The 21,753-nt window shown below is 54.5% G+C and overlaps 1 protein-coding gene across 1 annotated transcript in view; it reads left to right on the top strand.

The window, feature by feature from the left end:
- Positions 1-21,753, top strand: part of cecr2 (CECR2 histone acetyl-lysine reader) — a 38,602-nt gene continuing 16,849 nt past the window's right edge. Inside the window, exons 1-6 of the mRNA XM_084672984.1 lie at positions 1-272; positions 16,590-16,684; positions 19,297-19,480; positions 20,665-20,792; positions 21,277-21,363; positions 21,537-21,595. Coding sequence (XP_084529110.1) covers positions 153-272; positions 16,590-16,684; positions 19,297-19,480; positions 20,665-20,792; positions 21,277-21,363; positions 21,537-21,595 — 673 coding nt within the window. The 5' untranslated portion in view covers positions 1-152. The remainder of the gene's footprint in view (positions 273-16,589; positions 16,685-19,296; positions 19,481-20,664; positions 20,793-21,276; positions 21,364-21,536; positions 21,596-21,753) is intronic.

The following is a 21,753-nucleotide window of genomic DNA, read 5'->3' as shown; positions in this document are numbered from 1 at the left end:
TAGTACGGGTCGCAATGGCAACTGAATGGAACGACAACAGCAACTTTTGTCATATATCTGAAAGGAGTTAGACGTTTCGAAGACTTTACGCACATACATCGAGGATTTATTTCTAATGTGAGAAACAAAGTAACACAATTTTCAGTTTGAAAATGTCCCAGGGATGTACAATTTCTGTGGAAGAGATCCAGTCTTGGTGGGAAGTCCCCGCCATAGCCCACTTCTGTTCGTTGTTCAGGACAGCATTCAACCTTCCAGACTTTGAAATAGAGGTAAATAAAGTTTAAAGTGATATTTTTATCGTGACAGGAAATGCCCTATATTTGGCCACTTTGAGCTATTTGCTACATTTTTGCTCATACTGTGTGACTGTATTTGTTTGTCAGTTTACAAACGAACTTGCGGCTTCTAGGTTTCCTTGCTAGCAAACTAGCGTAGCTAGTAGTAGCTACTCAGAACTTGTGTGTTTACCAAACGAGCTAGATAGATAGCGTATGGGTTAGCCAAGAAGGCTAGCTAACTGGCAAATGTTATGAGACAGCAATTCCAACTTTAAAACTATAATTGAAGTGCTAATCGCTGGGTTGTGCTTTACGAAAACACCGAAAATATAGACCTTCAAGAGTTAATATTGGATGCTGTGAGTGGTGTTTTATAGTAAGCTGACCAGTAGAAATTGCACCAGCCACCATGTGGTTGGTACGACCTGTTTGTTTTTATTTGGCGAGAATCTTCATATTGAGATCATTAAATTGCTATGTCCACAATCGAACACTAGTAGTCCTTTGTATTGAAGGTAGCGGCAAAGTTTAACAACAGTAATAAAGCGATAAGACAGTCAATTTGACTACTATACTTTTGAGTACTTATATAATGGCTTTGGATAAAGCAACACATTACACGTGAAGTTGTGAATAAATACAGTGGGTGGTATCTACTCATGTTTCACCCAATGAAGGTAAAAAAAAAAAAAGTAATTGCTAATTGCTAGTTTTTAGTTTATTGTCTTGCACTTGCAAGCCATCTGCCCAGGGTACACGGGGACGCAGTTGCCATTGATGCATTGTTTCCTTTAACCCTGTTTTCCCATCAAACGGTTAGTTTAAATGCGCGTTTTCTGTAAAGTACATAGAGATAAGCTCTTCAAGAGTCGACGATCCTCGCTGTATCGGTACACTCAAGATTGATTTCTTATATGTTACATACTATTACTTTATATCGCCCTTCTTTTCTTTTTTTCGTATGGCGTGCAGTAAATCTACCCTCAATTTAGATACTTGTTTCCTATGCAGTTAAGCTATAACATTGTTGTGATCCATCGAGGAATGATTGTAGGCTACTTTGAGAAAATGGGAAAGGTCAACATCACGCATCACAAGTCCCCATCACTCATCCTCCCCAACCCCCCTTCAGGAGATACAAACACGTAGGCATCGCTTTGTTATTTGATGAGTGGTTGTGGAGCGGAGGGAGGGAGGGGGGGGGGGGCGCATCCCCCGAGTTTACAGGAAAGTTGCCGATCTTAATCTATTGTTGTTGTTTTTTTCTATTAGTAAGCCGGGTTATTATCAGGGAATCAAACGACGGTGTTACATTAACTGCAATCTAGTAGGTGAAAATGATTATTCGTGGTATGCCCCCCCCCCCCCCCAACCCCTCTGTTTGTCTCGAACTGTAGCTCTTTCGTCTTGCACCGTTTGTTTTTACGCGGTCCGCGTCCCGCAGCTGCGAGCGAATGAGTTATCCATCTTTAACCGCATCACTAGGTTCAGATCACATGTGCTACTGCGGCGGCTGCATTCACCGAGGAGGATTTTCAGTTTTATTTGATGGATCACATATTCTGACGGTGACACACTTAGAATACTTAGATGTTTGATCTGTGTCTTGATTTGTCAGGGACGTTTGTCCAAGGTCAAAACTCTCCTGCAGCCCACTAATCAGTTCCTGTGCTTTCAAACAAAGATGCATAAATATGCGTGTTATAAAATCAGTGTATTCCAATCAAGACTTGCTCTGGTCAGTGTGGTGGTTGGACCTGGTCTAACAGTGCTGTTTTTAGCCCCTAACCTGTGTCTTAAAAGGCTACATGCTCAAAATAGCAGGTGGCCTGTCTCACTAAATGGCTCACAAATCCAAATCTAAGAGGATATAGGTCTTTGGTGTGGCCTTTTGTCTGTGTTGCCTGGTCTGTGTCGCCTGGTCTGTGTCGCCTGGTCTGTGTCGCCTGGTCTGTGTCGCCTGGTCTGTGTCGCCTGGTCTGTGTCGCCTGGTCTGTGTCACCTGGTCAGAGTCACCTGGTCCGAGTAAATGCTCAGTTGAGAGGACTGGCAGGGGACAAGCCCCTCTGCTCCTCCATAGAGCAGAGACTGGAGGTCCCCAATGTCCCCTCGTGTGACAGCGTCCACACGTCCAATGTCCAGACTCTCTCTGCAGGTCAGGGTTTTGTGGCTCCACGGCAGGTTGCGCTGGGTAACAGTAGTGGTCGGGCATGTTGGACCGGTCCACTATCAGACCTGCTCTATGGGGATAGGCCTGAAATATTAGCCCCAAAGGAGAGGAGCAGTTAGGATGGGATGGTGTGATAACCCAGGCTGTGAGAGACTTCCCGCTAAAGGTGACTGATGTTCCCTTTTCCAGCTCAGAGATGTTCCCTACAGGGACACAAATTCAGCAAAAGCTCGGGACAAAAATGCAAGTTTTAATATGTGTATATCCTTTAAGTCTTGCAACAACATGCTTCCCTGCTTTGGAGCGCTTTCATATCTCTCCCCTGGATAAAATACCCCTATCGAAATAAGTTGAAAGGCGTGGAAACTGCACGTTCCGTTCCGAACAGTTGTTGTGATCCTCGTTCCCTCCCCCTGTGTGGACGGCCGAGCTTGGTTGTGGACCCAGGAGAGGGCTGTGGCTGGCCTCCCCAGGTCTGGGAGGAGGGAACACCAGGGACACCTTTACAGAATGGAGCCTGGCTGTTGTTTGGGCAGGAGGGGCAACTCTGCCATGTTTATTAAACTTCACGGTGCATACCAGCAGCCACGGCTGGACTGGGGGAGCGATGGTCGGCAGTTTCACGTGCCAGTGTGTGTCCACCCTGTTGTCTCAGTCCAAGCTGCCGATTGACGCATGTTTGCTGAAAAAGAAAACCATGCTTTTATTTCGAGGTGACTGAGAGGTAGTTCCGACTGTTTATGATGAAACTTGTGCTAAGAATGCCAAGTCTGTGTTTCGTGCATTTGATGTTATGTTTCTCTAAATAGTTGTTTTGTCTGCTGGTTGCAAGTTAGGCTTACATAGGTTCGGGGTGGGGGAGGGATCGAGAGGTGCGGCAGGCGGGCCAGGAAGTGGCTGTCATTAGTTGTGACGGAGTGGACTCCTCTCTGGTATTGACGGAGTGTCGTGTGCGTGTCCGAGTCGAGTTCGGGTGTCCGTGTCAACATTCCAGGACTTCCTGGTGGTCAGCGTGGGGCTGTGGACACAGCAAGCTCCACCCCTCACAGCTCTGGAGTCTTGCCTCTCAGTCCTGCTCTTGTCTGAGTCAGCCACCACAGTCAGCAGAAAATCCCCAGCCTTTATGATGAGAGAGAGCGAACTTACTGCAAAGTCCAGATCTGTCTATTGTTTGGAGGACACAGACTCGGTACAAAGTTGTTTCATTGTGTGTACACGTGTTGAGGGCTAAACCCAGTAGGCAGGCTTGATTGGGTGAGGCGTTGTGTGTTCCCTTTAATACTACAGCAGGCCAGGTCATGTGTCCGGTGTGCAGTGACTCAAGTCCCCTGGCCGTGAGGATCAGTAGGTAAGAGGAGCCCAGGCCAGGAGGGGGGAGGAGGGGGGAGGAGGGGGGAGGAGGGGGGAGCAGGGATGGCTGACTGGACAGGAAGCTCTATGGCCATGGGTTGGAAACAAACCCGATACCGTCCCAAGCAGCCCCTTTTATAAATGTCACCGTTGAGCGCAGAACTTTTGTGTCCTGTGAAACCGCTACCGGGCTGGATATTAACAAACGCACTGATCCAGCGGGGAGGTGGCGTGGCGAGGAGGTGGCGTGGCGAGGAGGTGGCGTGGCGAGGAGGTGGCGTGGCGAGGAGCGCTTCCTTTCTCTCTGGGCTGCTGTGGATCCGCCGGGTGATAATGGAGGTTTTTTTTTTTTTTTCTTCTCGTCTTGACAGAGCTCACAAAACGGTTCCTTGCACATTGTTCCTGCGTTACACTTCACTGTCACTGGCTCCCAGTCTCAAGGCCAACGGAGAGGGTGAAAAGAGGGGTCGTGTGGGGGAGAGAGAGAGAGAGAGAGAGAGAGAGAGAGAGAGAGAGAGGTAGGACAGAGGTAGGACAGAGGTAGGACAGAGGTAGGACAGAGGTAGGACAGAGGCAGGACAGAGGTAGGACAGAGGCAGGACAGAGGCAGGACAGAGGCAGGACAGAGGTAGGACAGAGGTAGGACAGAGGCAGGACAGAGGCAGGACAGAGGCAGGACAGAGGCAGGACAGAGGCAGGACAGAGGCAGGACAGAGGCAGGACAGAGGTAGGACAGAGGTAGGACAGAGGTAGGACAGAGGCAGGACAGAGGTAGGACAGAGGCAGGACAGAGGCAGGACAGAGGCAGGACAGAGGCAGGACAGAGGCAGGACAGAGGCAGGACAGAGGCAGGACAGAGGCAGGACAGAGGCAGGACAGAGGCAGGACAGAGGCAGGACAGAGGTAGTGGAGGAGCGATCACAGTCCTGAGAGGCTGAAAAAGGCCTGGGGGGGGGGGGGGAAATGTTTGTTTGTCCGTCCCCTTCATGTCCTGCTCTGCTCTTTGTTTGGCTCTCTGGCAGTGGAGCTGTTCAATAATCCTGGAGCCTCCAGCCAGCCTTTGCTGTCACTACAGGGTCCTCAAGGATGTGCCCTTCATTACCCAGGCCTTCCAGCAGGGCCACTGGGCTGTCCAGACCCCCCCTCTCTTTCTCGGTGCCCTTCACTGTCCCTGTTCGCATCCTCTCTCCTCTCAACCCCACAGCTTCTCTCCTTGCCTCCTCTCCTCTCAACCCCACAGCTTCTCTCCGTGCCTCCTCTCCTCTCAACCCCACAGCTTCTCTCCTTGCCTCCTCTCCTCTCAACCCCACAGCTTCTCTCCTTGCCTCCTCTCCTCTCAACCCCACAGCTTCTCTCCTTGCCTCCTCTCCTCTCAACCCCACAGCTTCTCTCCTCTTCTCCTGTCCTGTCAACCCTTCTCTTCCTCTCAACCCTCCAGTTTCTCTCCTCCTCTTCTCCTGTCCTCTCAACCCCTCTCCTCCTCTCCTGTGTCAGCCTGCCCCGGCATGTGCTGGTGTTTTGGAGGAACATCACGTCGGATTCCATACATCTTCATCAACTGTCTGATCCTATCTGGACGGCGCTCCAGGGAAATTGGCCTCTTTTTGTGGCCGTTTATTAAACTGGAGACAGGCAGAGAAGGATGGGAGCCGGGTACTAATTTGCTTTGAGGGTGAATCGATTAACAGTGGGCCGACAAAGCCAGTCAGCAGATTAGGGTGCCGGGGAGAGAGAGAGAAAGAGAGAGAGAGAGAGAGAGAGAGAGAGAGAGAGAGAGAGAGGGAAGGAGGCGAGGCTGCCGTCTCCACTGACAACACAAGCTCTGCCTCCCAACTCTCCAGTCTTTCCCCTGAAGTGTGCACTCCAGCTCCCGACAGCCCAATCCCTGAACAGCTACAGCCCCAGTCCAGGCAACCCCAACCCAGGCAACCCATCCCCCCATCCCCTCCAGCCTCATCCCCTCCAGCCTCATCCCCTCCCTTCCAAGCCCCCAGCAGCCCCAGCCCTGGCATCACCATGACTAAACCACAGATGGTGGCTTTCTTTCTCTCTTCCTCTCTCTTTCTCTCTCTTCCTGTCTCTCTCTCCCTCTCTCTCTTTCTCTGTCTCTCTTCCTCTCTCTCTTCCTTCCCCTGGAGGTTGGAGGTGCCCTGCTCTGACTGGGTGCTGCTGGGAGGGAGATGGCTGGGGGCTGGACTGGGGACTGGGGACTGGGGCCTGGGCTGGGGGCTGGGCTGGGGCCTGGGGCTGGGCCTGGGCTGGTCCAAGCTTGGAGATTTGGTTTTTGGAGGCCCCTTGCCACGAAAGGAAGATTTAGTTGTGTGTTCTGCCACAGAGGGCTGCCCGGTAGCTCTGAGTCTCTTGTCTGGTTGATGTGTACCGCCGCCCAGCCAGGCCAGAGGGATGGAGTCTCAGCCCGTTCACCCCTGTGGTCCCCCCAGCTCCCACTGCCTGGGTTACGGCAGGAGATAGCGGCCACTTAAAGTGTGCTGGTGATGTCTGGGTTGAATTACAGGGCTTTGATGTCCGAGGGGGCCCGTCGCTCCCTCAACAGAGCCTCCCTCCCCGCGCTGGCCTGGGGTTTTTAAGGAGGAAGTGATCATTGATGGTGAGATCCAGGCCATCAATAAGCGCTAGGTCAGCAGGCCATGTTTCAGAAGGGATCAGTGGTCTCCGGCCCCAGCAGCCTGCAGCCTGAGCTCTCTACCTTTAACCCTGCGCTGGCCTGCTGCATTGTGAGGCCTGCATGAGGACCTCAACACTGCAACAATGAGCCTTTCAGCTCTGCCAGGCCCTGTCTGATCCTCCTGTCTCAGCCCTGCGTCCTGACCTCCTGTCAGAGCCGCTCCCTCTGCCCTGCATCTCTCTCTCTGTCTCTTTCTCTCTCTCTATCTCTCTCTCTGTCTCTTTCTCTCTCTGTCTCTTTCTCTCTCTGTCTCTCTGTCTCTCTGTCTCTCTGTCTCTCTCTCTCTCTCTCTCTCTCTCTCTCTCTCTCTCTCTCTCTGTTTCTCTGTCTCTCTCTCTCTCTGTCTCTCTCTCTCTCTGTCTCTCTCTATCTCTCTCTCTCTCTCTCTCTCTGTGTCTCTGTCTCTCACTCACACTCTCCTCCAACACCCTCCCAGCTCATCTTCCTGTCACACTCACACACACCCTGCTGCACGTCACAGCCCCAAACCACCTCCTTCACACCCTGTAACCCCTGAAGGGTCCAGATCCCTCATTAATACTCACACACATTCTTCGGCCCTGCTCGGCTCTGTGTCTGCAACAACCGTAACAACCACACCACAGCACGTCGTCAGGGCCCCTCCCCTCCCCCATCCGTGATTGACAAGTGAGAACAGCAGTACATGCATCAGATGGTTTCACATAGGGGGTAGTTGGGGTGTGGGTGGGGTGGGGTGAGGGGGCACTTTCTCCAGGGTTTGTTTCAGCCAGCTCCATTGTTCCAGCTCCCCATGGCTTCCTCTGGCTGTCTCCAGTCTAGGGGCTGCCCCTCTCTCCCTTCTCTTAGCCTCTAGCCTCTTTAAACAGCCTCAAACCTTCCTACTCCGTCCAGCCTCTCTGCCTCCTCTAGCCTCTACACCCAGCTTCCACCTTTTTGTGTCCTCTAGTTTATCCACCAATGACTTGCTGTTGTACCATCAGTTTTTACTTCACCTCAGCCCTCCAGCCTCACCCCAGCCCTCCATTCTCCCCCACTCCTCCAGCCTCACCCCTATCTCCAGCCCCACCTCCGGCCTCACCCCAGCCCTTCAGCAGAGTATGAGAAAGGGCCAGAGAAGAGAGATGGAGGGAGAGACAGAGAGTGGGAGACAGAAGGTGGGAGAGACAGAGACGCAGATACAGACGGGGGGGGGGGGGGGGGACAGAGAGGATTGGGCAGCAGGAAAAGGCACATGGGTGAAGCCAATGTTTAGTGTGCTTCTATTTGTCAGCTGTAGTCTGTGGGGCATACATCTCCAGAGCTGTTTGTGCTGCTGGCTTCCTGCCTGGCAGGGGATTCAGGGTGATGCAACTCCTCAGGTGGACACGCAAGTGTGGGTGGAGCCTGAGAGCTCTGCTTTGGAAGCACTTCAGAGGAAGGGGGAACAGTGTTTTCAACAGGAGTCAACCCATGTCAGAAACAGTCTAACTGAGGCTTGTGACTGTGGTGGTGTTGACGACACAGAGGAAGTGAGTGACACACAGCGATCCGTGTAGAGTCTTGTGACATGTTTGGACACGGAACAGTGCTTGGTGCATTTTTTATATACCTCTTCACCCCCCCTCTTCCTTGCCCCCCTTCCCTTGCCCCCCCTTCCCCAGCGCTCTCAGTTAAGAGGTAAACCTGCTCCGACCAACAGCCTTGTTTAACCTGTCTAATAGCTTGTGTAAAAGACCCAGACAGAAGAGGATGGTGAAGCATCATCTCTCCTCCACCATCTGCTGTGTTGCTCTTCCTCCCTCCATCCCCCTTTCCCTTCCTTCCTCCCTCACTCCCCCTCTTTCCCTCCCTCCCCCCTCCCTCTACTTCCCTTCACTCCCTGGAACCATACAGCTCAGGAACCAAGGGCCAGCAGACTAATGTTAATGGTCTGTGAGGTGCGTGTGTGTGTGTGTGCATGTGTGTGTGCGCAGGGGGAAATGAGCCCATCGGGTTGTCAGCTTGGCAGGAAACTTCAGCTCTGAGAGGAAGTTGAATGTGTTTACCGTGTAAGCAGGCAGGCGTTGGGGAGGCTGAGAGGCCTCCTGGCCTCCCATCTCCTGTGCTTGATGATCCTCCTGATCCAGGGGCCTCTGCCTCTGCCTGGCCTCTCTCTTTGTCTGCTTCTGCCTGGCCATATGATCTCATCCCAGGAAGAATCCCTCCCTCCCTCCCTCCCTCCCTCCCTCCCTCCCTCCCTCCCTCCCTCCCTCCCTCCCTCCCTCCCTCCCTCCCTCCCTCCCTCCCTCCCTCCCTCCCTCCCTCCCTCCCTCCCTCCCTCCCTCCCTCCCTCCCTCCCTCCCTCCCTCCCTCCCTCCCTCCCTCCCTCCCTCCCTCCCTCTCTCCCTCCCTCCCTCCCCAGCTCTGCTCTCTCCCTCCCCAGCTCTGCTCTCTCCTCTCCCCTGGCCCCCAGCCACCTGTCACACCTGGCCCTGACATTGACTCTGTAATAAACTCAACTGGGATCAGTGTGGGCTCTCTGTATCCATGTTTTCCAGTCTGCGAGAGTACAGGATGTGGCCCGAAGCATGTATACGAGTTACTTACCCGTGTCCTTGTGTATGTACTGTCGTCGCTCAACTCTTTCAGTTGCAAACTCCCCTGAGGTGAAACGACCTACGAAGAAAAGACTTAAGTTGCCAGAAGCACCAAACCCCTCATCCTGTCTAGAATCGTTCAGTCAGGGGACTGTAAACGGAGCCAAATGGGGCTCAAAGCAGTTAGTTAGCATGGGGGTTATAACTACGTTCATGAGCCAGCCTCAGGACCTCACAGTCCTCTATTGGAGGTGTGATTGGCCGGCCCAACGCCCTGGAGCCAATAAACGTCCGAGGCCCGAGGAGGCGGAGACAGAGCTACTTGTCAGCCAACAGCTCTAATCTCTCTCGGTTACTCAGAAGGAGAGCCCATATCCATTACTCTCTCAGAGAGACTCTTCCTGTGTGGTGTTTAAGCGGAGGGGATCAGATGGGCGGACGTACGAGAGAGGGGGGGAGGTGAGGAGAGAGGGAGGAGGGGGGGAGGTGAGGAGAGAGGGAGAGAGGGGGGGAGGTGAGGAGAGAGGGGGGAGGGGGGGAGGTGAGGAGAGAGGGGGGGAGGTGAGGAGAGAGGGAAAGGGGGGCAGGGGGGGAGGTGAGAAAAGAGAGAGGAGAAAAGAGACTTCACACAACACAGGCCTCCCCTCCCCCACCCTCTCCTCCAGTAGACAGCCCTGGTGGGGCTGTTAACGGCAGGGCCATGGAGAGAGGCTGCCCCCCAGCCCAGCCCCTGATACCACTGGCTGTTTGGGGCAGTAGGAGCCCTGGGGAGCCTGATATGAACCCACAGCCATCAGCTAGTCTTATCAAGGCTGCCCTGTACCCTGGTGCCACAGACTTCTCTCTGTCTCACACACACGCACACGCACACACACAAGATTAGCACTCAACAGGACAGTTAGCGGTAACTGGCATAACTGAGGATCTTTATCTTGGCTGTGGTGCCTCCCAGTGCCCACAGGGCCCGTTGTCCCGGTATGGACTAGGGGTCGACCGATTATCGGCATGGCCGATTATTGGCACCATTATTAAGCTTTTTATGGGTATCGGTCATTTCGGTCAAAGCCTATTTGCCGGTAAAATAATATATATTCGTTTTGGCCTCCTGCACCACAGCCTGGTGCTGCTGGATTGGGATTACTAATTGTTACCCATTTTATTAGCTTTAAAACTTCAGGGAACTATTACACTTATTTTCCATTATTTGTTCATTGTTGCTTGTTGTGGTTTAAATGTACTTTTTTTACCAAATGTTTACAGAATGCTGCTGGATGCTCCCTGCACTTTGTATGTTGTTATTATTATGAATATTAATGTTGTTGTTATTATTAACAGTTCTCAGTATTAAATATATGGTTAAAATAATTTAAAGAGTCTTTGTCAGAGGCCTTTTTATTCTTAAATTTGACATAAATTATATTTTTTGCACTAGACATATATCGGTTCAAAATATCGGTTATCGGTTTACTCAATCTGTAATTATCAGCATTGGTCCTGAAAATCGCATATCGGTCGACCCGTAGTATGGACAGCAAGCACGTCTGTTCTCCAGGTCAGAAAACGAGCCTGGGGAGAGAAATGGCTCGGTCTTATCTAGAACAACAGTTTGACGCGCGACAGCAGCAGGACAGCCAGAACGTAGCTCATATCTCTGCTCTGTCCCAAGCTTTGAGGCTTGTTCCTGTGTTCCCTCACGGCAGAGATGTGGTGTAAGGGGTTTGCTTGAGACAGGAGTCCTCCTCCCACCAGGGGGCACCGTGCGTCTGGAGGGATCTGCTCTGCACTGGAACGTACAGGTGTGAACGCACCCTGGACAGGTTGAGATGCCAGGCGGTCTGGGCCCCTATGACCAGTCTTCTGGCAGTGTTGTACGTCAGGGGTGTTCAATCCTGGTCCTCAGGGTCCCCTGTCCTGCATGGTTTAGATGTTTCCCTTCAAATGAATGGTCATTATCAGGCTTCCACAGAGCTTAACGTTTCAAGTTTGCGTCAAACTTCTGACTTGGTTTGTCTGGCATGCGCCAAGGAATAGACCCTCACTGTATTGTTTTGATTTCTTCTTCTTTACATTTCCAGCAGACTAAGAAGTGCATTGCTGCCTCGGGTGGTTCAACACACTCTATTTAGACTCTTCTAACGGAAATGATGTGGGCCTGTATGTCCATCTGCATACAGAGAGGGGGAAGAGAGATCCCATCCTGAGTGGTCTCTCCAGAGCCATGTGGAGACGTATTGAAACGCCAGGTGTGAACTGTCTGACTGAGAGCTGCCTGCTTGTGATCAGATCACCCTGGGCGCATGTTAATGCAGGTGTGAACAGGGCCAGTGTCTGGGTGAGCACCTTGCTGGAGAAGCCAGAGGAAGCTTCCCCTGACCAGGCTGGCTGTGAGGGAACATGGCGGTACTCCTCCAGACTGCAGAGAGGGCTGGCTCGGAAGGAGCTCTGAACGGTGTGAAAATACAGCCTTTCTTAGACTGTGAGGCAGAGGTGAACTGCAGAGGCAGATGCAGACTGTTGTGGCAGAGGCAGATTGTAGAGACAGACTGTAGAGGCAGACTGTAGAGGCAGACTGTAGAGGCAGACTGTAGAGGCAGACTGTAGAGGCAGACTGTAGAGGCAGACTGTGGAGACGGAGGCAGACTGTGGAGACGGAGGCAGACTGTCATGGCAGAGGCAGACTGTAGAGGCAGACTATAGAGGCAGAGGCAGACTGTTGTGGCAGACTATAGAGGCAGAGGCAGACTGTTGTGGCAGACTGTAGAGGCAGACTGTAGTGGCAGAGGCAGACTGTAGAGGCAGACTGTAGAGGCAGACTGTAGTGGCAGAGGCAGACTGTAGTGGCAGAGGCAGACTGTAGTGGCAGAGGCAGACTGTAGAGGCAGAGGCAGACTGTAGAGGCAGACTGTAGAGGCAGACTGTAGAGGCAGACTGTAGAGGCAGACTGTAGAGGCAGACTGTAGAGGCAGAGGCAGACTGTTGAGGCAGAGGCAGACTGTAGAGGCAGAGGCAGACTGTAGAGGCAGACTGTGGAGACGGAGGCAGACTGTGGAGACGGAGGCAGACTGTGGAGACGGAGGCAGACTGTCATGGCAGAGGCAGACTGTCATGGCAGAGGCAGACTGTAGAGTCAGACTATAGAGGCAGAGGCAGACTGTTGTGGCAGACTGTAGAGGCAGACTGTAGTGGCAGAATGGCAGACTGTAGAGGCAGACTGTAGTGGCAGAGGCAGACTGTAGTGGCAGAGGCAGACTGTAGAGGCAGACTGTAGTGGCAGAGGCAGACTGTAGTGGCAGAGGCAGACTGTAGTGGCAGAGGCAGACTGTAGAGGCAGACTGTAGAGGCAGACTGTAGAGGCAGACTGTAGTGGCAGAGGCAGACTGTAGTGGCAGAGGCAGACTGTAGTGGCAGAGGCAAACTGTAGAGGCAGAGGCAGACTGTAGAGGCAGAGGCAGACTGTAGAGGCAGAGGCAGACTGTAGAGGCAGACTGTAGAGGCAGACTGTAGAGGCAAACTGTAGAGGCAGACTGTAGAGGCAGACTGTAGAGGCAGACTGTAGAGGCAGACTGTAGAGGCAGAGGCAGACTGTAGTGGTAGAAGCAGACCACTTCAGAGTGAAAATGCGTCAGGGTCCTTGAGCCCTGTTGAACTCAGCAAAGTCCTCCAGAGAGATGGCAGGACTGAAAGCCCCCGGGGAAGGAATCAGACCAGGTATCAGCAGAGATGCGTGTCTCTTCAGGAGGGCCGTGCTCTGTGCTGCAGGAGTCTGGGAGGCGTCTGGGCTTGTGCCGACGTAGCGCTGCTGTGCCGCTGCACCAGACAGCATCGCTAGGCCTGCGGGGGGGGGGGGGGGGGAGGGGGGTGCAGAGGACAGGTGAGGTGATGGGAGAGGACAAGACCGGAGGGGAGGGAGGGGAGAGGAGATGAGAGGAGATGAGAGGAGGGGTGAGAGGGAGGGGAGGGAGGGAGGGAGGGAGGGGAGGGAGGGAGGGAGGGAGGGGAGGGAGGGAGGGAGGGAGGGGAGGGAGGGAGGGAGGGAGGGAGGGAGGGAGGGAGGGGTGTGACACAGTACTGAACCAGAGTTGTCTAGGCAGGGCTGAACAGTGTGGCTCATCGTTAAAAGCGTTGACTCAATGTAACTCCCACTGAACTAACTCTGCGGAACAGCCCTCTTTGTTTTTCTGAACGGCCTCTCCCATCAGTCTGACTACAGATATGATCTTTGTGCTCCAGCTGCAGCCTGATTGGTCGCCCCCATAAGGCCCTGATCACACTGTGGCCTGAGCACACGTGTGTGTGTTTGTGTGTGTGTGCGCCTTACACAAACACACTTTTAGAGAGAGAGAGAGAGAACTTGCAGCAGCACATTAATTCCCCTTTCTTACCCATCAGAGCTTCCAAGTGGCACTTCAAAGGTGGAGCAGGCCGGTTTTAATCCAAAAGCCTCCCTCCCTCCCTCCCTCCCTCCCTCCCTCCCTCCCTCCCTCCCTCCCTCCCTCCCTCCCTCCCTCCCTCCCTCCCTCCCTCCCTCCCTCCCTCCCTCCCTCCCTCCCTCCCTCCCTCCCTCCCTCCCTCCCTCCCTCCCTCCCTCCCTCCCTCCCTCCCTCCCTCCCTCCCTCCCTCCCTCCCTCCCTCCCTCCCTCCCTCCCTCCCTCCCTCCCTCCCTCCCTCCCTCCCTCCCTCCCTCCCTCCCTCCCTCTCTGGCCCTGCTCCCCAGGCTGGCCCCTGGTTTGAAGTGTGATCAAAGAGCAGCCTATCTCTGATGGATGGCCCTCTCTCCTCTCCTTGGGCCCTGGCCCTAGCCCAGCCTCGCTCCTGGGCCCAGCCAGTCAGACCTGTCAGGGGGAGCAGGAGAGCCAGCGAGCGTGACACAGGATCTTTGACACACACTCAGTCTGTCTTCCTCCCTCCTCTCTGGAGGACAGAGGCCTACCCGATAGCCTGGCCCCCAAACATTGGATTCACAACTTGCACCGACGACCCAAATCAAGTGGAAATAAACACGGGCTGTTCTAAAAACCACGCAGGCACACAGAGCGGTTATTTAGCGAGGTGGTTTCTTCCTCTCCCAGCAGGCCTCTCACCCTCTCCCTGTCTCCCTGCCTCCCTCCCTCCCAGCAGCCTTCATATCGAATTTGATCCTGAAGATCCATTACAGTCTGTCTCACGTGCCACCCTGGGCAGATTGATCAATAGCTCTTCAAATTGGTCATTAGAATGTGCCCAGAAAGCTTAATGAACTCATGCTTTTTGAAGAATCACTCTCCGTGATAAGAATCAGCCTGAGAGAGGGGGGCCTCTATTTCCACGGAAATGTTACTGCTGCAGCATGACTGTTCTGGCTGGCTGGCTGGCTGGCTGGGAAGGCACTGTGTCTTGAGGGCTGTCTTCTCTCTTACCACAAGAAGTAACATTTCATCTTATCCTGTTTTTCAACCCCTCCCTCCCTCCCTCCCTCCCTCCCTCCCTCCCTCCCTCCCTCCCTCCCTCCCTCCCTCCCTCCCTCCCTCCCTCCCTCCCTCCCTCCCTCCCTCCCTCCCTCCCTCCCTCCCTCCCTCCCTCCCTCCCTCCCTCCCTCCCTCCCTCCCTCCCTCCCTCCCTCCCTCCCTCCCTCCCTCCCTCCCTCCCTCCCTCCCTCCCTCCCTCCCTCCCTGTTTTCCATCCTGCTGACTGGTTGCTCCAGGCTTCCTCTCCCCAGCCGGGAGGTGTGCACGCTGACCCCCTCTGACCCCAGGCTCTCTCTGCTCTCTCTGGAGAGATGAGGCCAAGGCTGAAGCCAGGGAGGGCTTGGGCTGGGGGAGGCTGGGGCTGGGGGAGGCTGGGGCAGGGAGGGTGTTGTGTGGCAGCCTGAGGCTGGGCCTGCTAGGAGGGGGAGGGAGAGGAGGGAGGGGGCTCAGTGAAGCAGGCTTTTTCTCCTCCTCCTGGAGGTCATTTAGGATTGTCAGCCAGGCTTTTTCTCTCTCAAAGGAGGAGTTTGGCTGCTGTGGGTGTGTGAGCTGTGTTTTCGAGGCTGTGTTGGGAGTTCGAAGGTGAGATTGTGTGTGTGTGTCAGGAGGGAGGTGGTGTTGGGCAGGCTGGTCAGCTGCAGGCAGATTCTTGTCTGAATAGGACCCCGGCCAAACACTGAAGGGTTGCTTTGCATCTCAGGGACACGTTTTTTCTACTGAAATAGACACTTGGCTGATGGAGCACTTTGCATTTGCTGCTCTCTCTCTCTCTCTCTCTCTCTCTCTCTCTCTCTCTCTCTCTCTCTATCTCTATCTCTATCTCTCTCTATCTGTCCTCCTGCCTCTGGGTAGCTCGTGCAGTGAGAGAGCATGCTGGGAACTGGATTGAGGTGCCTGGGTGTGGTTGGCCGGCCGAGGCGTGGGGGCGTGTCCGTGTGGCGGTCCAGGTCTCCTGCTGTCTCCTCCCCCAGGCTCTTTCAGGGCTTTAGCGCCGGCCCTCCCTGTTACTGCCGCTCCGCCGAGCATCAATGGCCTCCGCACAATGCCAGGCAGGAGAGGGGTCAGGGTGGAACTTGAACCTGGGCTCCAACCACTGGCAGAAAAGACCCCTCAAAGAACTCGCAAATTCCCTGGAGTTGTCCGACACAAAGCGTGGTCCACGCAGACACACACGCACACACTCAGGGACACACCTGAAGTCGGTTTGACCTGCTTTGTATCGGAGATATTTTACTTCAACAGTCTGTGTTGACTCTCATGGCTCCGACTTTTGATTTTGAAGTCCAAGCCCCCTGCCCCCCAATAAGTTATGCTAGCAGAGAGAGTCGAGATGTTGTTTCATTCAAAGGTGTCCAACTCTATTTTAAAGCTGGTAAATGTACCCAGGATCCCAGTGTTGTCGTCAGGCTGTGTGTGTGCACCATGGTGGGCTGTGCGCTCAGCTGTGACGAATGGCAGTAGTAAAATGTTATATGCTGCCTTCAGGTCCGATCTGGTCGCATGTTTGTTAAACCCTGGTCGTGTGTAGAACTCGACACCACCAGAGTAGTGACTGACCTAACCCTCCTGCTGTCTCTCCCTCCCGCTCTCTCCCCGCCTCTCTCTCCCTCTCTCTCCTTCTCTCTCTCTCCCCCTCCTCTCTCTGTCCCCCTCTTCTCTCTGTCCCCCTCCTCTCTCTCCCCCTCCCCTCCTCTCTCTCCCCCTCCCTCTCTCTCTCCCTCCCTCCTCTCTCTCTCTCTTTCTCTCTCTCTCTCTCTCTCTCTCTCTCTCTCTCTCTCTCTCTCTCTCTCTCTCTCTCTCTCTCTCTCTCTCTCTCTCTCTCTCTCTCTCTCTCTCTCTCTCTCTCTCTCTCTCTCTCTCTCTCTCTCTCTCTCTCTCTCTCTCCCCCTCCTTCCTCTCTCTGTCCCCCTCCTCTCTCTGTCCCCCTCCTTCCTCTCTCTGTCCCCCTCCTCTCTCTGTCCCCCTCCCCTCTTCTCTCTCTCTCCCCCTCCTCTCTCTCCCCCTCCTCTCTCGTTCTCCCTCCCCCTTTTCGCTTCTCTTGCTCTCTCCTCTCTCTTTCCTTCTGTCTCTTTCTCCCACTCTCCCTCTCCTCCCCCACTCCCTCTCCCTCCCTCTCTCTAGGAGCTAGAGGAAGCTTTGTTGAAGCAGGACACAGAGTTCCTGGGAGACCTCATATCCTGTCTTCTGCAGGGATGTTACCAGCGCAGCGACATCACGTGAGTACCCAGCCCCAGACTCTGGTCTCTCCACAGCCCCAGACTCTGGTCTCTCCTTAGTCCCAGACTCTGGTCTCTCCACAGCCCCAGACTCTGGTCTCTCCGTAGGCCCCAGACTCTGGTCCCTCCACAGCCCCAGACTCTGGTCTCTCCACAGCCCCAGACTCTGGTCTCCCCACAGCCCCAGACTCTGGTCTCTCCACAGCCCCAGACTCTGGTCTCTCCTTAGTCCCAGACTCTGGTCTCCCCACAGCCCCAGACTCTGGTATCTCCACAGCCCCAGACTCTGGTATCTCCACAGCCCCAGACTCTGGTCTCTCCACAGCCCCAGACTCTGGTCCCTCCACAGCCCCAGACTCTGGTCTCTCCTTAGCCCTAGACTCTGGTCTCTCCACAGCCCCAGACTCTGGTCTAACGCTGGGTCCTGTGTGCGCCCTCAGCTCTCGTCTCCTCCCTCCTGAACTCCTTCGCCCGGCCAGCAGCATTCTTGTCCATCACCTCTTGACCGCCTGACTAACGACGCTAACCTGCTCGACCTGCCGCAGACTTCCTGCCTTCCCTGGCAGGCGACAGGAAGTGTAATTATCTCCCTACCCGGCGCCGTGGAGCTCGCATGGGCATGCCCTGCTCACGCAGCCAGGAGGGGTGACTCACAGCCTGGGTGGAGAAGCCAGTCAGCCTGGTTCCTGGAGGGCTGAGGTGCTGCGTAGTTGTGTACTGAGTGTGGCCCCAGCACCTAGCAGCCCTGGAAGGGCTTCAGCCCCTGACACGTCCTTGACGAGGTGGTGGGGTGCGAGAGGGAGGGAGGGAGGGAGGGAGGGAGGGAGAGAGCTAAGAAGCCTGCAGAGGGGCCTTGAACCACACCCCCTGCCCTCCCCCCCACCTCCCCCCTGTTCCTACCCAATCAGCAGCGTTATCAGGACTGCCAGTAGACCAGTCACTCTGAGTCAGGAGACAGGAATTATCCAGTATAACCATTCAGACAGACAGACAGGCAGGGAGACAGGATAGCAGTGACTGTAACAGGGAGGCTGGTTTGTAGCAGGCTGGCAGTAACAGGGAGACAGGCTGGTTTGTAGCAGGCTGGCAGTAACAGGGAGACAGGCTGGTTTGTAGCAGGCTGGCAGTAACAGGGAGACAGGCTGGTTTGTAGCAGGCTGGCAGTAACAGGGAGACAGGCTGGTTTGTAGCAGGCTGGCAGTAACAGGGAGACAGGCTGGTTTGTAGCAGGCTGGCAGTAACAGGGAGACAGGCTGGTTTGTAGCAGGCTGGCAGTAACAGGCTGGTTGCTTTATTGGAGCGGACAGCGGCTGGCGTCCTGGGGCTCGGTGCTGGACCCTGGCCTTTTACTGAGCTGCCCTTTCCATCCACACATGTTAACGCTCCGGCAGAGCCTGGGGGAGGGGGGAGAGAGGTGTGGAGGGAGAGAGGGGGAGGGAGCGATAGAGAGAGAGAGAGATAGAGAGAGAGGGAGAGAGAGAGCGAGAGGAGAGAGAGAGGAGGGCGTAGTGAGAGGTGTGGAGGGAGAGACTGCAAGGAAGATGGGGGAGAGGGAGGGAGGGAGAGAGAGAGAGAGAGATAGTGAGAGAGATAGGTGAGAGAGATAGAGTGAGAGAGAGAGAGAGAGAGAGAGAGAGAGAGAGAGAGAGAGAGAGAGAGAGAGAGAGAGAGAGAGAGAGAGAGAGAGAGAGAGAGAGAGAGAGAGAGAGTGTGGAGAGAGGATGTGTCAGTGGGGGTCCTGCAGCTGTGTGAAAGTGCACACTGCTCTTTCAAGATAAGCCCCTTTTTTCTCCCTTTTTTCTCTTTCTCTCCTTTTTTTTTCCCTTCTTCTTCTCCTCCCTCTTTTCCCCTCTGGTGTGAAGGGCTGTTGCCCCGCCGTCTCTCTCAGCCCGCTCTTGTCTCTGCTCGTCTGAGCAGGAGCTGAAGGGCTCAGCCTAATCAGCCACATCTGACCCAGAACCAACACTTATTTACCCAAACCCCACCGCCAACAATCACTCCAACCTTCCAGGAGGCCTCGACGCGCCTGCCTTGATCACAAACTCCTTTCTTCCCCTTGAAACAACTACGGTGGCTTGCATTGTTTTCCCTCGCTCTGACAATGGACGACCGGCAGCGATTGAGCCCCTCTATGTAGTGCGAGGACGTCATTTGCAAGTGAATGAGTGGCGCTTGAGCATGGATCCCAGAGGACTGGAGGGAATCTCCTTTGTATCACAGCCATTGTTGTGGTGGTTGTCATCTCGTTGTCATTTTGTCAAGCCATCACCCAATCAGCATTTCTGTTTAATCACATATGTCTGTTCTCAATACAGAGCATGTGTTTGCGTTTGACGGCGTAGCGCGGGCTTCAAAGAGCAGGCGTTTTGGAGGCGACAGGAGATTTAATGGATTGTGCTCACGCTAGATATGAAGGAAGGATTAGAGATCCAGTGTCAGCTGAACCAAAGGGTGTCGCTGTTTCAAAAGAATGAACTCCAGTTTGGTCAAGATTCCATCCAACAGTTATTGCTAGACTTCATTGTTCAGCATATATCAATATATGAGCCCTTATCTACTTCATTTTTGACATACTCAATCGCTTTTATTCCTCACCTTGCCCCCTCCCCCAGGCCCCAGGCGTTCAGCAGCTACCTGGATGACATCATCAATTACCGCTGGGAGCTGGAGGAGGGCAAGCCCAACCCCCTGCGGCAAGGCCCGTTTGGGGGCCAGCCCCTCCGCACGCAGGTGGAACTGCTGCACAGGCTGTGTGACTACCGCCTGGATGCTGCCGACGTCTTCGACCTGCTCAAGGTACACACACAGAACACACAGAACACACACACTCACACACACACACACACACAGAACACACACACACACAGAACACACACACACACACACACAGAACACACACACACACACACACACAGAACACACACACAGACAGAACACACACACACACACAGAGCACACATACCTGTCACACCCTGCCCAACCCTAGCCAGACATGTCGCTACCTCCCCCCCAACCCTGCAGTTCCTCTAGTGTTCACTTCCTGAGGTCCCCCCAGCCCTGCAGTTCCTCTAGTGTTCACTTCCTGTGGTCCCCCCAGCCCTGCAGTTCCTCTAGTGTTCACTTCCTGAGGTCCCCCCAGCCCTGCAGTTCCTCTAGTGTTCACTTCCTGTGGTCCCCCCAGCCCTGCAGTTCCTCTAGTGTTCACTTCCTGTGGTCCCCCCAGCCCTGCAGTTCCTCTAGTGTTCACTTCCTGTGGTCCCCCCAGCCCTGCAGTTCCTCTGGTGTTCACTTCCTGTGGTCCCCCCAGCCCTGCAGTTCCTCTAGTGTTCACTTCCTGAGGTCCCCCCAGCCCTGCAGTTCCTCTAGTGTTCACTTCCTGTGGTCCCCCCAGCCCTGCAGTTCCTCTAGTGTTCACTTCCTGTCGTCGTCCCCAGCCCTGCAGTTCCTCTAGTGTTCACTTCCTGTGGTCCCCCCAACCCTGCAGTTCCTCTTGTGTTCACTTCCTGTCGTCGTCCCCAGCCCTGCAATTCCTCTAGTGTTCACTACCTGTCGTCCTCCCCAGCCCTGCAGTTCCTCTGGTGTTCACTTCCTGTGGTCCCCCCAGCCCTGCAGTTCCTCTAGTGTTCACTTCCTGTGGTCCCCCCAGCCCTGCAGTTCCTCTAGTGTTCACTTCCTGTGGTCCCCCCAGCCCTGCAGTTCCTCTAGTGTTCACTTCCTGTGGTCCCCCCAGCCCTTCAGTTCCTCTAGTGTTCACTTCCTGTGGTCCCCCAGCCCTATAGTTCCTCTAGTGTTCACTTCCTGTGGTCCCCCCAGCCCTGCAGTTCCTCTTGTGTTCACTTCCTGTGGTCCCCCCAGCCCTGCAGTTCCTCTAGTGTTCACTTCCTGTGGTCCCCCCAGCCCTTCAGTTCCTCTAGTGTTCACTTCCTGTGGTCCCCCCAGCCCTGCAGTTCCTCTAGTGTTCACTTCCTGCTGTCCCCCAGGGTCTGGATGCTGACAGCCTGCGCGTGGAGCCCCTGGGGCAGGATGGCAGTGGGGCTCTCTACTGGTACTTCTACGGCACACGCATGTACAAGGAGGAGCCAGTCAAGAGGAGAGCTGACCAGCTCAGGTACGCTGGCAGCACACACACACACACACCTCTCTTACACACCACACACACAGTCTCACACACCACACACACACACCTCTCACAGCTGGGACACTTAGGAGGAGATGATTCACCGCCACTCATACTATACCAGGGCGTGTGTGACTGCAACCCTGCTGACACATAACAACACAGGAAGGTTGGTTAGTGGAAAGTCAAGTTCGTGGAGATGGTTTTCACCTCCTAACCACACCACTGTGATCATGGCCAAGTCTGTATCCACCGGTACCCTGAGCTTGATGTTTAAATAGTAATTACTCCCATGGGACAACTGTGTTGGTGGTAATTACAGAGGACCCAGGGTCAACATTACAGCCTGTATTTACAAGCATGTCAGAGGTTAATAGCGTGGGCTGTTGTAAGGATAACTACTGTTGTAAAAGCAGACCTGTAATTGAAGGGATTTCTTTATTCTTGGGCCACTCTTATTGCACTTCTTCTCCAGTGAAACTCAGGTGGAGGTCAAACCACCAGAGAAGAGGAAGAGAGGAAGACCACCAAAGAAGAAGAAGCTGGAGGAGGTCAGGCCAAGGTGAGAGGACACTTCCTGCTCCTGTTTAGCAGCAGCACAGTGATGCACCTATTCTCTCAACATACATGAATGACCAAACATGAAGTGTAAAGGCCTATGTTAATCCCTTCTCATCTTCCATATCCATGGTGATTCTTGAGTGATGGTTGACCTGGCTTGTGTGTGTGTTCCAGTGAGGGCGAACCTGATGTGAGGAATGAGGATGGGCCTGATGTTCCGCTGTCTGCCTCAGGTGAGCAGCTCCGCCCTGGAGGACCGTCAGAGGAGGGTAGGGGACTGGACGTGGAGGCAGGGGAGGGTAGGGGACTGGACGTGGAGGTAGGGGAGGGTAGGGGACTGGACGTGGAGGCAGGGGAGGGTAGGGGACTGGACGTGGAGGTAGAGGAGGGT

This window comes from Hypomesus nipponensis, chromosome 14 (assembly GCF_054491055.1).
Source record: "Hypomesus nipponensis isolate SF chromosome 14, ASM5449105v1, whole genome shotgun sequence".
Classification (NCBI taxonomy): domain Eukaryota; kingdom Metazoa; phylum Chordata; class Actinopteri; order Osmeriformes; family Osmeridae; genus Hypomesus; species Hypomesus nipponensis.
The sequence above is the reverse complement of the archived record's forward strand: the minus strand, read 5'-3'. Positions and strand labels throughout refer to the sequence as shown.